General features: G+C 38.8%; 1 protein-coding gene across 4 annotated transcripts in view; it reads right to left on the reverse strand.

Annotated features, from left to right (window-relative positions):
• arnt2 (aryl-hydrocarbon receptor nuclear translocator 2) overlaps window positions 1-12,731 on the reverse strand; it is a 51,325-nt gene that overhangs the window by 22,616 nt on the left and 15,978 nt on the right. For all 4 annotated transcript variants that reach the window (XM_058078312.2, XM_058078311.2, XM_078792555.1 and 1 more), the window contains 5 exons: window positions 11,985-12,198; window positions 9,383-9,596; window positions 6,352-6,454; window positions 2,969-3,034; window positions 1,021-1,106 (listed from right to left, as the gene is read on the reverse strand). In XM_058078312.2, coding sequence (XP_057934295.1) covers window positions 1,021-1,106; window positions 2,969-3,034; window positions 6,352-6,454; window positions 9,383-9,596; window positions 11,985-12,198 — 683 coding nt within the window. The remainder of the gene's footprint in view (window positions 1-1,020; window positions 1,107-2,968; window positions 3,035-6,351; window positions 6,455-9,382; window positions 9,597-11,984; window positions 12,199-12,731) is intronic.

Here is a 12,731-nt window from a genome sequence, read left to right on the forward strand (position 1 = left end):
GTACTCTTATTTATACACAGTGTGAGTCAAACTGTGTTGTTAATGTATTTTTATCACAAAACGTCCTACCTTGTTAGCATTTATTAGCTAGCTAACAAAGTAGCACCCGGAACCGTAGGTCAGCTATGTTACATCATCAGCTGTTGACTCAAAAATATTAACACAAACCACATTTTAAAATATTAAAATTATAGTTTTACATGCATAAAACTATTCTAAATGCATAAAAATGATGAATGAAAGGGATAAAATAACATTTCAGGACTTTACTTTCATTGAATACCTGATTGTTGAAAAACACACCATGTGGCATTTATTGAATTCAATAATATTTCTCGCCTTCTTTGTCAAAATCCCCACACTTGAAACTTTTTTGAGCTCCATTTTGGGATACTGAAGTGAGAACAATACTGATGTTAAACGTATTGAGTCTGCCATGAAGGTAAAAGTAACCTTAAATGTTCATTTATCCCATTTATATGTATTTATATGTATAAGTCATTCTATAATTCTATAATTGTGTTAACATATTTGGCTTTCTGGAAAGGATGAATTGGATTGACATTATTTCTCATGGGAATAACATGTTAGAGATCTAAAGTGTCCCTGCGTTTTGCGTGATTTCAAATCAAATGTGCTGTAAATGATGTCCAAATGTAAAAAATAGATATTTGAGGTCAAACATAAAGGTAAACAAATGGAACATCCTACCCTGGAACCCAAAGGTTTTCATCAGTTATGTTATGTGGCAAAAGATCCACTGGGTGTTTGCTTTGTATTGCGTCACAGCACACACTACTGAAAAAGATAGCGCCCAGATGCCCCCCGATGCCCCGAAGGCCCATATTGGATACGAGAACTAGGTTGTTATGAATCTTTGCTTCAATGAGCAAATGAGCCTCAATGATCAATGAGCTGTGCTGAAGCCATAGCTGCTTTCCATAAAAGACAGTTATAGTCTCTCCGAGGTTACAAACTGCAGCATAGAGCGGAGAGTGCGTACACAAAGTATTTGTTTACCTGCAGGGGGCCATGCCTTGATATAGCCAGTGCAATGAACCACAGAGTACTGAGCCTCTCCTTCCTTCGACGGGCCAAGGCCGTTTCTGTTGGTTAGATACAAACACACCACATCATATAGAGCTGACAAAAGGATGTGGAGCTACAACAACATTGGAACATCTGGAATTTTAAGTACAGGTGATAGAATGCTGAATACTGGTGCAACATCTTACTAATAGTATATTATCTTTACACTAAAATAACGCTCATTTTTTCAACATTGAAAAGTCTGTATTTCTTAATTATTATTTATTTTTTGCAGCAGATCCTTATAAATAGCAGAATGCTCTTGCTACATAGAGTATCCTTGACTGGTGTTAAATATGACTATATCGTACTACAGTAAAGTCTCGTTATATCGATATCTGTTATAATATCTATGTTAATATATATATTCCCGGCAAATTTCTAGTCTTTTATGATATAATTAGTTCCGTTAGTACGATACCCAGTTATTATGATAATCCGGTTACCACGATGCCCTTTTCATCTCCCGCCAGCCAATTTGGTCTGCTTATATCGATACAAAAGCAGCTTAAATCAATCTTTGCTTAAGGATTTCAATACCAAAAAAGAACACGGCGAACGGCTGCTTCCAGTCAACTTTATTTTTCACACTTCCACCACCAGAGCGCAGCACACACACCGATTCCCGCACTTCCTGCTTCACAGGTCATGCTCAACCCGCCCAACATAGCTGGCCAAACACATGCCTGCAACAGAAGAACCAACTGACATAGCATACACACCTATTCCAACGAAGACACAAGCGTACAAATACATGTATTTAATTGTGTTGTATTCAGATATCTTTTTATCGCTTGCAATAATCACTGTTTTTCATATGTACATGCTGGCGTTCGTGGTTTCTCTCGTGTGTATAGATTCTATACACACAAGAGAAACCACGAACGCAGTTGGTTCTTCTGTTGCAGGCATGTGTTTGGCCAGCTATGTGGGGCGGGTTGAGCATGACCTGTGAACCAGGAAGTGCAGGAATCGGTGTGTGTGCTGTGCTCTGGTGGTGGAAGTGTGAAAAATAAAGTTGACTGGAAGCAGCCGTTCGCCGTGTTCTTTTTTGGTATTGAAATCCTTAAGCAAAGATTGATTTAAGCTGCTCGACATTGTTCTATACTATAGAACAATGTCGAGTGCATTATTGCCCACTTTTAATGCAGTTCGGCGCAGGATCGGATATATCGACAGTTCGGTTATATCGATATTTTTTCCGACTCCCGACAATATCGATATAACGAGACTTTACTGTATATTATCCATTTGGTGAGGAAGAAATATGAAGGACTAACATTACATGACAAAAATAAAATTAAAAAACTTAAACTAATATATTAATATATTTGACTGGCGTTAAATATGACTATATTGTACTATATTATCCATTTGGTGAGGAAAAACTATGAAGGAATAACATTACATGACAAAAAAAAAAACTATATTAGGAAAGCAGGAAGTGAACAAATGTAACAGTTACTGTTTGTAAAAGTACCAGAGGGAGGGGTAGGATTTAATAAGCTTTGCTTCTTCCTACTCCTTTTGGACATGTGGAACTGGGAACTGATTATGGGATGCACTCAATTGTAATCTGATGCATGTTCAATTACATTACATTATACGTATCAACAATAAAATAGTGAAGGCTACCCTAGTCATTAGCGTTCTGAAAACGACCTTGTTCCTTCAGCATCACAAATACAAATGTGCAGTATGTGGAGCTTATTTACAGCAAATTGTAAATACATGAAAAACTATTCTTGTCTTTCTAATGCCGTATAATTAATCCACATCAATGAGTGCACGTAAACCTTTGAACTTCTGTGTTCAAAGTATGTTTCATAAGGAGCAAAATATAACATAAGATAACACAAAGACAAGGATGGTTCAGTACCTGTATCGCTTCCTCATATTAGACAGACGGTTTAGTGAGATGTGATCCAGAGGAGCACTGCCACACCTGCACACAAAAAACACAACTCTGTTACATATTTCATGATGCACTTACACTGCCTTACAAATACAATGCACGCAGTGTCATCCCTTGGTTTACAGCTATGACAATATCCAATATCCACACATGCATCCATGTAGCCTACTGGAATGCAATGACTTCACAACACCTTTGTGATTCACACATGCTAATGCACAGCGTGTGTGTGTGTGTGTGTACGGAACCCCATCATGTTATGGTACATACAGTATGCCAATTTTAAGGTGACGGTTGGATTTATTTTCAGTACAAAACATAAGACTTCTTAACTTTGGTATAAACAGCTTTAATGATTTAAAAAATAAAACATGAATACCCGTAATTCCACCATAAATGAAACCTTGTGAAATCACAACTTGTTCTGATAACATTTTCACTTTTTTCCTGTAATACTACAGCTTTTTTTCCCATCATAATACCCCTTTTCATGGAGACTTAATTAGGAATTTGGTAATGCTTTAATTTGATTTTAACATGCCTAGTGAAAATCACATAACATAATTACATCACATAATATAATCCACAGTTCCACTGGTCCAAAATGAGTAAGAAGTAAAGCTTATTTAACCCTACCTGCCATCCGTTTCACATCAATTGCAATATGTTTACTCGGTTCCTGTATTTCATATGTGATCTTTTACTACACAAAAGTGATGAAGTAATGTAACAATATAGCAGTATGATTATTAGGGTTGATCCACAATAATAGACAATATAATGAATACAAATGAATAATATAACATAACTTTGAGACATTTGTTCCTTGTATTTTGCAAACATGAATTGATTCTATTGTTTCTTCGATTCGCTCATCTTTATGCATTGTTTGAGTTCCTTACTTAATCCGTGCTATAAATTGATTCCACATACTGAAATGCTGTGGGGTTTTAATGTACTCGCATGTAGGTGTTTGTGTAAGTTTACTTTTCTTTGAGATCATATTTCTCCTCCTTTGCAGAAAAATATTGTATAACATTTTTGGGTAATACATTATTGTGTGCTTTATGTATAATTTTAGTTTGAAAATGTACTAAAATGTACTAAATCAGCAAGTTTGAATACTTTTGAAATAAAGTATTTGTATGTTGTCTATATGCTGCATTATTGATTATACTAATTCATCTTATTTACAGGACATTTAGCAAGTGAAGATGACTTTTATTACAGTTACAGTAAAGAGTAGGGAGTGATATTTGGACAATATTTGCTTTATTAAATTTTTGTGGTATTTCACACCACCTCATGTTGTATGTTTTTAATGTGAAATTTCCAGTTTATTTTCATCTATCATAATCCCCCAAAATGTATTTTTCTCCACCCTTTCAATGTCCACGCCGACACTGCTCATGCATGTCCTTCCTGCTATTACCAAGCAACATTATTTGGTAATATAGCATCTATTTTTAATCAAACCATCTTTTTAATGTAGCCCTTTCACCTGTGACTTTTTAATTAATTTTTGTGTGGGAACAAAAAGCAGTCGTTTTCAATTTTAAGTCTTTCGTCACTTTACAGATGATAATAATAAGCAAGTTGAACAGTTTTGGTCCCAATATTGACCCTTGGGGTACTCCACCCATAATATTTAAACTTGCAAATGTATATTCTCCAAGGTCGCTTTCGACCCAGACTAACCGTCTGATTCCGTACCTTTTTATTTTTGTAATTGGGATGTAGTTATTAATTGTATCAAAAAGATGTTTGTCAAATCCATGCACGCTTTCTGTGGTCTATAGCTCTGGTAATTTCGATCAGTGCCACAGAGATTGAAATGTTATGTTTTACTTGTAAAATTTAAACTTTCTTATAATATGCCAACTTTTGCCTTATGTTCCGTACTGAAAAATCAGATTACAAATACATGTACTGTTAATACCAATTTAGACCTTTTTGGACTGCACTCCGATGTTCACAGACTGGAGGAACTGAGGTTCCTTCTTGAGAAAGCTAGTCAGGGTCTACCAGTAAAAATAACATGACATAAGCATGTCTGGATTTAATCATGCTTTCCCTGAAACACAGCTTGCAGATCACCGTGTGATCTTCTCGGCCATGTTTGTGTATGTGTTACAGAAGTGTTTATCAGTCACTCGCAGACAGTCTGAGCACCATGTTCTTTGAATTACCGAGAGCTGGGAATAGCAACAGAAGAGGAAGATGGCCAATCCAATGCATTCCTAACAACTCAACACAACTGCACATGGCATGCAACTCAACTTGCAGGACGTTATGACAGCCATTAAGACGAAACAAAGTGGCCTCTGATGATTCCAACCGCTGTCCAAAGCACACAAAAGCATACGTTTCTCTTTATAAAATGTTCTCAGCTTCACTTTGTGTTCGTGCAAAGCTGCTTTGACACAGTTCTGTACAATTTTCATACAAAAGGCAAGTATTTTACAAGAAAGGAGGTGAGTAAAAGGCGTACATATGAAGTCATGTCTACCCTGTGTGTCCCATAGATTCATTCATTTGTGGCAGCTGTCCACAAAATGAATATTAGTTAGTAAATCTATGTTTTTAGATTGAGCGCTATGTGATCATTCTCGCTCACAGTCACATTATAATGATGTGAATGAATGGCTTGTTGGTACCACTCCATCCAAATGAAGTAAAATACATATATGAGGTATTCATCGGACTAACGTTCTGATGCTCCCGGGATCGTTCAAATTTTTTAGTTTCAATTCCGAGTTCCGATGCCAAGTCCCCCAACTGGAAAAAATAACCACGGTCGGCTCAGTGCAATATTTGAAACACAATGATATCATGCAAAGGAGGGTTCACGACAACATATATAAACACCTCAAGATTCATGGGGTAAAAAAATAGTGCGAGTGCCCCGTGTTTGACGTTATGTCAGACTTCCTCTAAGTAGTCAGAATTATGGGAGTCAAATTCAAGTCAAATTCATGAATGAATGAAGTCAAGTCCCCAAACAGTCAAGGGTGTGCCCCGCCTCTCGCCCCAAAGATGGCTGGGGAAGGCTCCAGCAAAACCACCGAACAAAGTGCAAAATCTTAATGTTGATGAGATTATAATGAAAAACATAATTCAATCATAAAGAAATAAAACTGTAAAAATTGTGAGCCACACCTGCATTATTACGTATTATTAATAAATTAGTACCCATTTGAAGTGAATGAGATGTGTTTTTGCCCAAAAAAATAGCTTATTTTGGAGATAAAAATAAACATTTTGGATAAAAACCTCAGAGTTTGCAGGGCAGTGACTGATTAATTGTGAATGTGCAGGGATCCTGTGTGCAGATATTAAACACAAACCTCATGCGGCAGATGAAGGAGCGCCGGGAGCCCATGCACATTCTCATGGAGGACTGTTGTCCCTCCTTCTTCACGGTTCCTGTCTTCAGATCCAGAATCCGTCCTGTAACACAGACAACAACAGTTGATTTCAAATAGGTAACAGTTACTAACGTGAGGAATAATCCATACAATCTACACTCAACAGGAAGACCGATGATAGAGGGATGGATGGATGCTCGGTCTTCAGTTAGTTTTTGCTATTTGCAGATGATGACCATCAGAGGTCCTGGATGGTTCACATCCGAGTATGAAGCTTCTGGCATGAAAATCCTTTCATCTGAGTGCCTTATTCAATAAAAACTTGTGAAAAGCCCATGTTGTTTCCACATCACATATACACAGTGAATAACTATTATCTGGTGTACATTGAGGCAGAACGTACCATGTAAGAAAACCATAAAACCCCAGAGCGGCACAAAGAGGATCATCAACACCATTGCGACAGGACTCATCCCTTCCAGATGGAAAAAGGAATTTGCACCATCTTGCAAATATAAACTTCACTGATGTTTTGCATGTGATTTTCTTTGTGTCTATTTATAACAAAGATCACCCACAGGTCAGGTTGCCTTCAAGACATTGAAGAAGAATTGTACTAGCTATCCACAATAGTATAGTAAAACAGTCATAGCATCTGTCCAACCGAGTTTACACGTATGCCGTATATATTATATATAAGTATTATTTGTGGTTGAAGTTGGATTTTGGGTTGATAAACCTCTGCCGGTTTGTGATGCGTGTGAGTGAGTACAATAATTCTTCGTTTATAGCAGTTAATTGATTCCAGAACCAAAAGTGGTAAGTGAATTTCCTTATTTATAAATTGAATATTTTTACAGTTAGACCATAGAAAACCTGATTATAACCTTCGAAATAGGGGTTTTTAACATTATTAGAGAGCTCTACAAAATAAATAACATCCCTATAGTTACCTTTGCACACGTATTACCGATTATTACTGGCTACAAGTGCCGTCTGCCACCAGCACCAGGCATCGGAGTGCTTGTGCAGAGCAAGGCAACCAGCGGCCATCTTGTTTACATATGTCTTCTACCAGGGAAGAAGAGGCAAGCGTCTTCATCACATACACATGGATGAGCAGGACGAATATAACATAAGCGATTTGTGAGGTCTGTTTTTGTTTTCTTTGAGGAGGCATTTTTGGCACGTTTTCCAGCTTGGAAAAACTTGGCCCCAGCAAGCGGAACTATGTTCCTTGTCACGGATGTCCTACTTTGGGCCTCATCTATAAAACTGTGCGTAAAAGTTTGCATATACCAGGCACCCAAAATGTACGTACGGACAGAAATATGCACACATTCACGCAATTTCTGCTTCACCTGCTGTCCAAATGTGTGTAAGCAACTTTAATGCACCATAAATGGATAATGCAAAGTGGCTCGTGAATGCTGCGTCCATATTTGATGACCCTTGATGGCATTTTGCTCAGTTGGAATGTGGGAGGAAACCGGAGTCCCCGGAGAAAACCCCATCCACGGGGAGAACATGCAAACTCCACACAGAGATGGCCGAGGGTGGAATTGAACTCGGGTCTCCAAGCTGTGAGGCCTACGTGCTAACCGCTCGGTCGCCGTGCAGCCCAATTCTTGAATAATTAAGCACTTTTTTACTTGAAAGTGTTTACTTGAATGTGTGTTTAAGAAAGCTGAATCCTTCTGTGTTCAGTGTTTACATTTCAATAAATGGTAATGGTTTTATTTCATTTGAACATGCATCAGATTACAATTGAATGCATCCCATAATCAGTTCCCAGTTCCACATGTCCAAAAGGAGTAGGAAGAAGCAAAGCTTATTAAATCCTACCCCTCCATCTGGTACTTTTACAATCAGTAACTGTTACATTTGTTCACTTCCTGCTTTCCTAATATATATATATATATTTTTTTTTTTATTTAATTTTATTTGTTGTCACGTACCAAAGTACAAGATGATATTATAAAGGCGGTGATAAATGTTTGTATTATTAGTTATTATTGTCATTTTTTCATGTAAATTGAGGGTGCAAAAGCAGTATCGGCCACAAATATCGGCCCAAGCAAAATCGGCAGTCCATAATCGGCCATCGGCTAAGGGTGATGGAAAAAAATCGGTATTGGCCAGAAAAAAAATCCATATCGGTCTATCCCTATCTACTATATGTGCCCTGTGATTGGCTGGCGACCAGTCCAGGGTGTACCCAGCCTCTTGCTTGAAGACAGCTGGGATAGGCTCCAGCACCCCCGCGACCCTTGTGAGGATAAGCAGTAGAAAATGAATGAATGAATTAATTCATTCATCGTACTACGTGATGATGAGGCTTTCTCAGCGGTGGAAGTCAACGGGTTCAACCAACTGCAGTCTAACCTGGAGCCCCGCTGCATGGAAGGATAAGGATGCTAGAGCTCCTTAAACAATGTACTCTTACATCCAGTGTCCTTAAAGAAGACATCTCATTCATCTCACTCAGTTTCACATGTTCTCTTGAAAAAGTAAGTCAAATATGTTTTTGTCTAGATTAAGCTGATTTAATAGTACCTTTTTGTCAGATCATCCAGCCAATAGCAGGGGTGCAGCCAGGAATTCTGGGCCCCGTGAAAAAAAGAATCCTCATTACCTAACAATGCCCTCTAGTGAGCACATGGTTTCAATGTTTTCAGTTACCCTTTCACGGCTATGAGTGTCACACACAATCTATCAAATGTTTCATTGTATTTTCATTGTAATTCACTTATCATGGTCGTATCTGGAACTGATAAACTGAGATAAACAAGAGACGACTAGAATGTGTTTGCACTGAACTTAAAGGCTTTGTATACTTCATTGCATGTTATGGTCTGCCTATTGATAATTCCGAGCATTGCTGCCATCTAGTGGATATACACCACCACTACTAATACAGTACAGAAAGCTGTTGAGTGTTCCACTTAAAGAGAGATCTCTATGATGGGGGTGATGGACAGCCATGAAGCCACAGTATCATCTACTGTACCTGTCATGGAGTTTTCTGAGGTGCTGAGCTGTTCCCTTAGCTTGTCCACATCATCCGGGTGGACCTGTTCATATAGAGTGCTGCCAAACCACTCCGACTGGGGGTGGTTCAACACCGGTGTCACTGAGTCAGAGACGTAGATCACGCGTCCCGTCTCTGCTGCCACGACAAACAGGAACCCGTCTGCAGCCTCCAAGATGAGATGTTTCAACTCCTACGGGAAAAAACAAAGAAAATTCATGGAAAGACAGAGTTGTGCACAGTTGCTACATCATGGTTCGAACACTGCTTCTTCACTGTCATTTAAAAAAAAAAAAAAAAAAATATATATACACTACCGTTCAAAAGTTTGGGGTCACCCAGACAATTTTGTGTTTTCCATGAAAAGTCACATTTTTATTTACCACATGAGTTTTAAAATGAATAGAAAATATAGTCAAGACATTGATAAGGTTAGAAATAATGATTTGTATTTGAAATAATAATTTTTTCCTTCAAACTTTGCTTTCGTCAAAGAATCCTCCATTTGCAGCAATGACAGCATTGCAGACCTTTGGCATTCTAGCTGTTAATTTGTTGAGGTAATCTGGAGAAATTTCACCCCACACTTCTAGAAGCACCTCCCACAAGTTGGATTGGCTGGATGGGCACTTCTTGCGTACCATACGGTCAAGCTGCTCCCACAACAGCTCAATGGGGTTTAGATCTGGTGACTGCGCTGGCCACTCCATTACAGATAGAATACCAGCTGCCTGCTTCTTCTCTAAACAGTTCTTGCACAATTTGGAGGTGTGCTTTGGGTCATTGTCCTGTTGTAGGATGAAATTGGCTCCAATCAAGCGCTGTCCACAGGGTATGGCATGGCGTTGCAAAATGGAGTGATAGCCTTCCTTATTTAAAATCCCTTTTACCTTGAACAAATCTCCCACCTTACCAGCACCAAAGCAACCCCAGACCATCACGTTACCCCCACCTTGCTTGACAGATGGTGTCAGGCACTCTTCCAGCATCTTTTCAGTTGTTCTGCGTCTCACAAATGTTCTTCTGTGTGATCCAAACACCTCAAACTTTGATTCGTCCGTCCATAACACTTTTTTCCAATCTTCCTCTGTCCAATGTCTGTGTTCTTTTGCCCATATTAATCTTTTTCTTTTATTGGCCAGTCTCAGATATGGTTTTTTCTTTGCCACTCTGCCCTGAAGGCCAGCATCCCGGAGTCGCCTCTTCACTGTAGATGTTGACACTGGCGTTTTGCGGGTACTATTTAATGAAGCTGCCAGTTGAGGACCTGTGAGGCGTCTATTTCTCAAACTAGAGACTCTAATGTACTTATCTTCTTGCTTAGATGTGCAGCGGGGCCTCCCACTTCTCTTTCTACTCTGGTTAGAGCCTGTTTGTGCTGTTCTCTGAAGGGAGTAGTAGTTTAGTAGTTAGTAGTAGTTTAGGAAATCTTCAGTTTCTTGCCAATTTCTTGCATGGAATAGCCTTCATTTCTAAGAACAAGAATAGACTGTCGAGTTTCACATGAAAGTTCTCTTTTTCTGGTCATTTTGAGCGTTTAATCGACCCCACAAACGTGATGCTCCAGATACTCAACCTGCTCAAAGGAAGGTCAGTTTCATAGAGTCTCTAACCAGCTAAACTGTTTTCAGCTGTGCCAACATGATTGCACAAGGGTTTTCTAATCATCCATTAGCCTTTTGACGCAATGAGCAAACACATTGTACCATTAGAACACTGGAGTGATAGTTGCTGGAAATAGGCCTCTATACACCTATGTAGATATTACACTAAAAACCAGACATTTGCAGCTAGAATAGTCATTTACCACATTAACAATGTATAGAGTGTATTTCTGATTAGTTTAAAGTTATCTTCGTTGAAAAAAACAGTGCTTTTCTTAAAAAAATAAGGAAATTTCTAAGTGACCCCAAACTTTTGAACGGTAGTGTATATATATATATATATATATATATATATGCTAGGAGACCCGAATTTGATTCCACACTCGGCCATCAGATTGTGGAGAGCTTTGTAGGTGATGAGAAGGTGTACCCCGCCTCTTGCTCAAAGACAGCTGGGATAGGCTCCAGCACGCCTGCGACCCTCTTGGGCATAAGCGGTAGAAAATGAATGAATGAATGTTTTGTGGTTGACAATGGTCTATTAGGGCTGCATGGCGGTCAAGTGGTTAGCGCGCAGACCTCACAGCTAGGAGACCAGGGTTCAATTCTCTGTGTGGAGTTTGCATGTTCTCCCCGTGCATGCGTGGGTTTTCACCGGGTACTCCGGTTTCCTCCCACATTCCAAAAACATGCTAGGTTAATTGGCCACTCCAAATTGTCCATAGGTATGAATGTGAGTGTGAATGGTTGTTTGTCTATATGTGCCCTGTGATTGGCTGGCCACCAGTCCAGGGTGTACTCTGCCTCTCGCCCGAAGACAGCTGGGATAGGCTCCAGCACCCCCGTGACTCTTGTGAGCGGTAGAAAATGAATGAATGAATGTTTTTCAGGTTGTTTCCTCTAAAAGATGATATATGAAGCAAATAGCATAGGTGGTCCAAACACCATACTGTAATACTTGCTCGTGGCAAAAGTACCTGTTCAGTGAGAAAGGAGGGCTTATAGGCTCCATCCGTAGACGTGTTTCCAGTACCACGCATTGACTTCATATGAGACACTGCCATGCGCAGAATGGTCAACTTGTCTGGTTTACGGGCCAGTGCACTGCAGGTCGGGACCATGTCTGACAGCTCGGTGATGTACTGGGTCATTTTATTGCGTCGGCGTCGTTCGATCTCACTGTGGTTTTCTCTGAAACAGAGAAAAAAACGTTACAAAAGGTGGCAAGGCTGGAGTATCATCTTTATTCCAGTTTTATTTTAACGGAGAGACAGAATCTAACCCCCTATCCCTAACATGAAGCACAGGTTATTCATGAATATTTATTTGTTTGACTCAACTAAGTATTACAGTATTCCCTTATTAATGGTGGTTAATTAGATCAAGACTCAACTGTGATAAGTCAATTGCCGCAGAGTCGGATTGCTTATTTATGAATAAAATATTTTCGTAGTTTGAAAATTGAAAACCTGTTTACAACTTTCAGAATCTGTGATCGGTGTGTGTTTTATTTATTTTTATCATTAAAAATATGTAATATCCAACCAATGTCTGACTGTTTTTTAATTACTATTTTTTGTATGAAAATATCTTATTTTCTTGTCTTATTTAGTCCAATTTTTCCCATTCATTTTAATATATGGATTATTTGTATACATACAATTATGTTCTTTGTTATTTCATTGAAAAATACCCTAATAAATTCTTCTAAAACCTACTTTAGA

This window comes from Doryrhamphus excisus, linkage group LG1 (genome assembly GCF_037039965.1).
Source record: "Doryrhamphus excisus strain RoL-2023G ecotype Guam linkage group LG1, RoL_Dexc_Guam_v1.1, whole genome shotgun sequence".
Classification (NCBI taxonomy): domain Eukaryota; kingdom Metazoa; phylum Chordata; class Actinopteri; order Syngnathiformes; family Syngnathidae; genus Doryrhamphus; species Doryrhamphus excisus.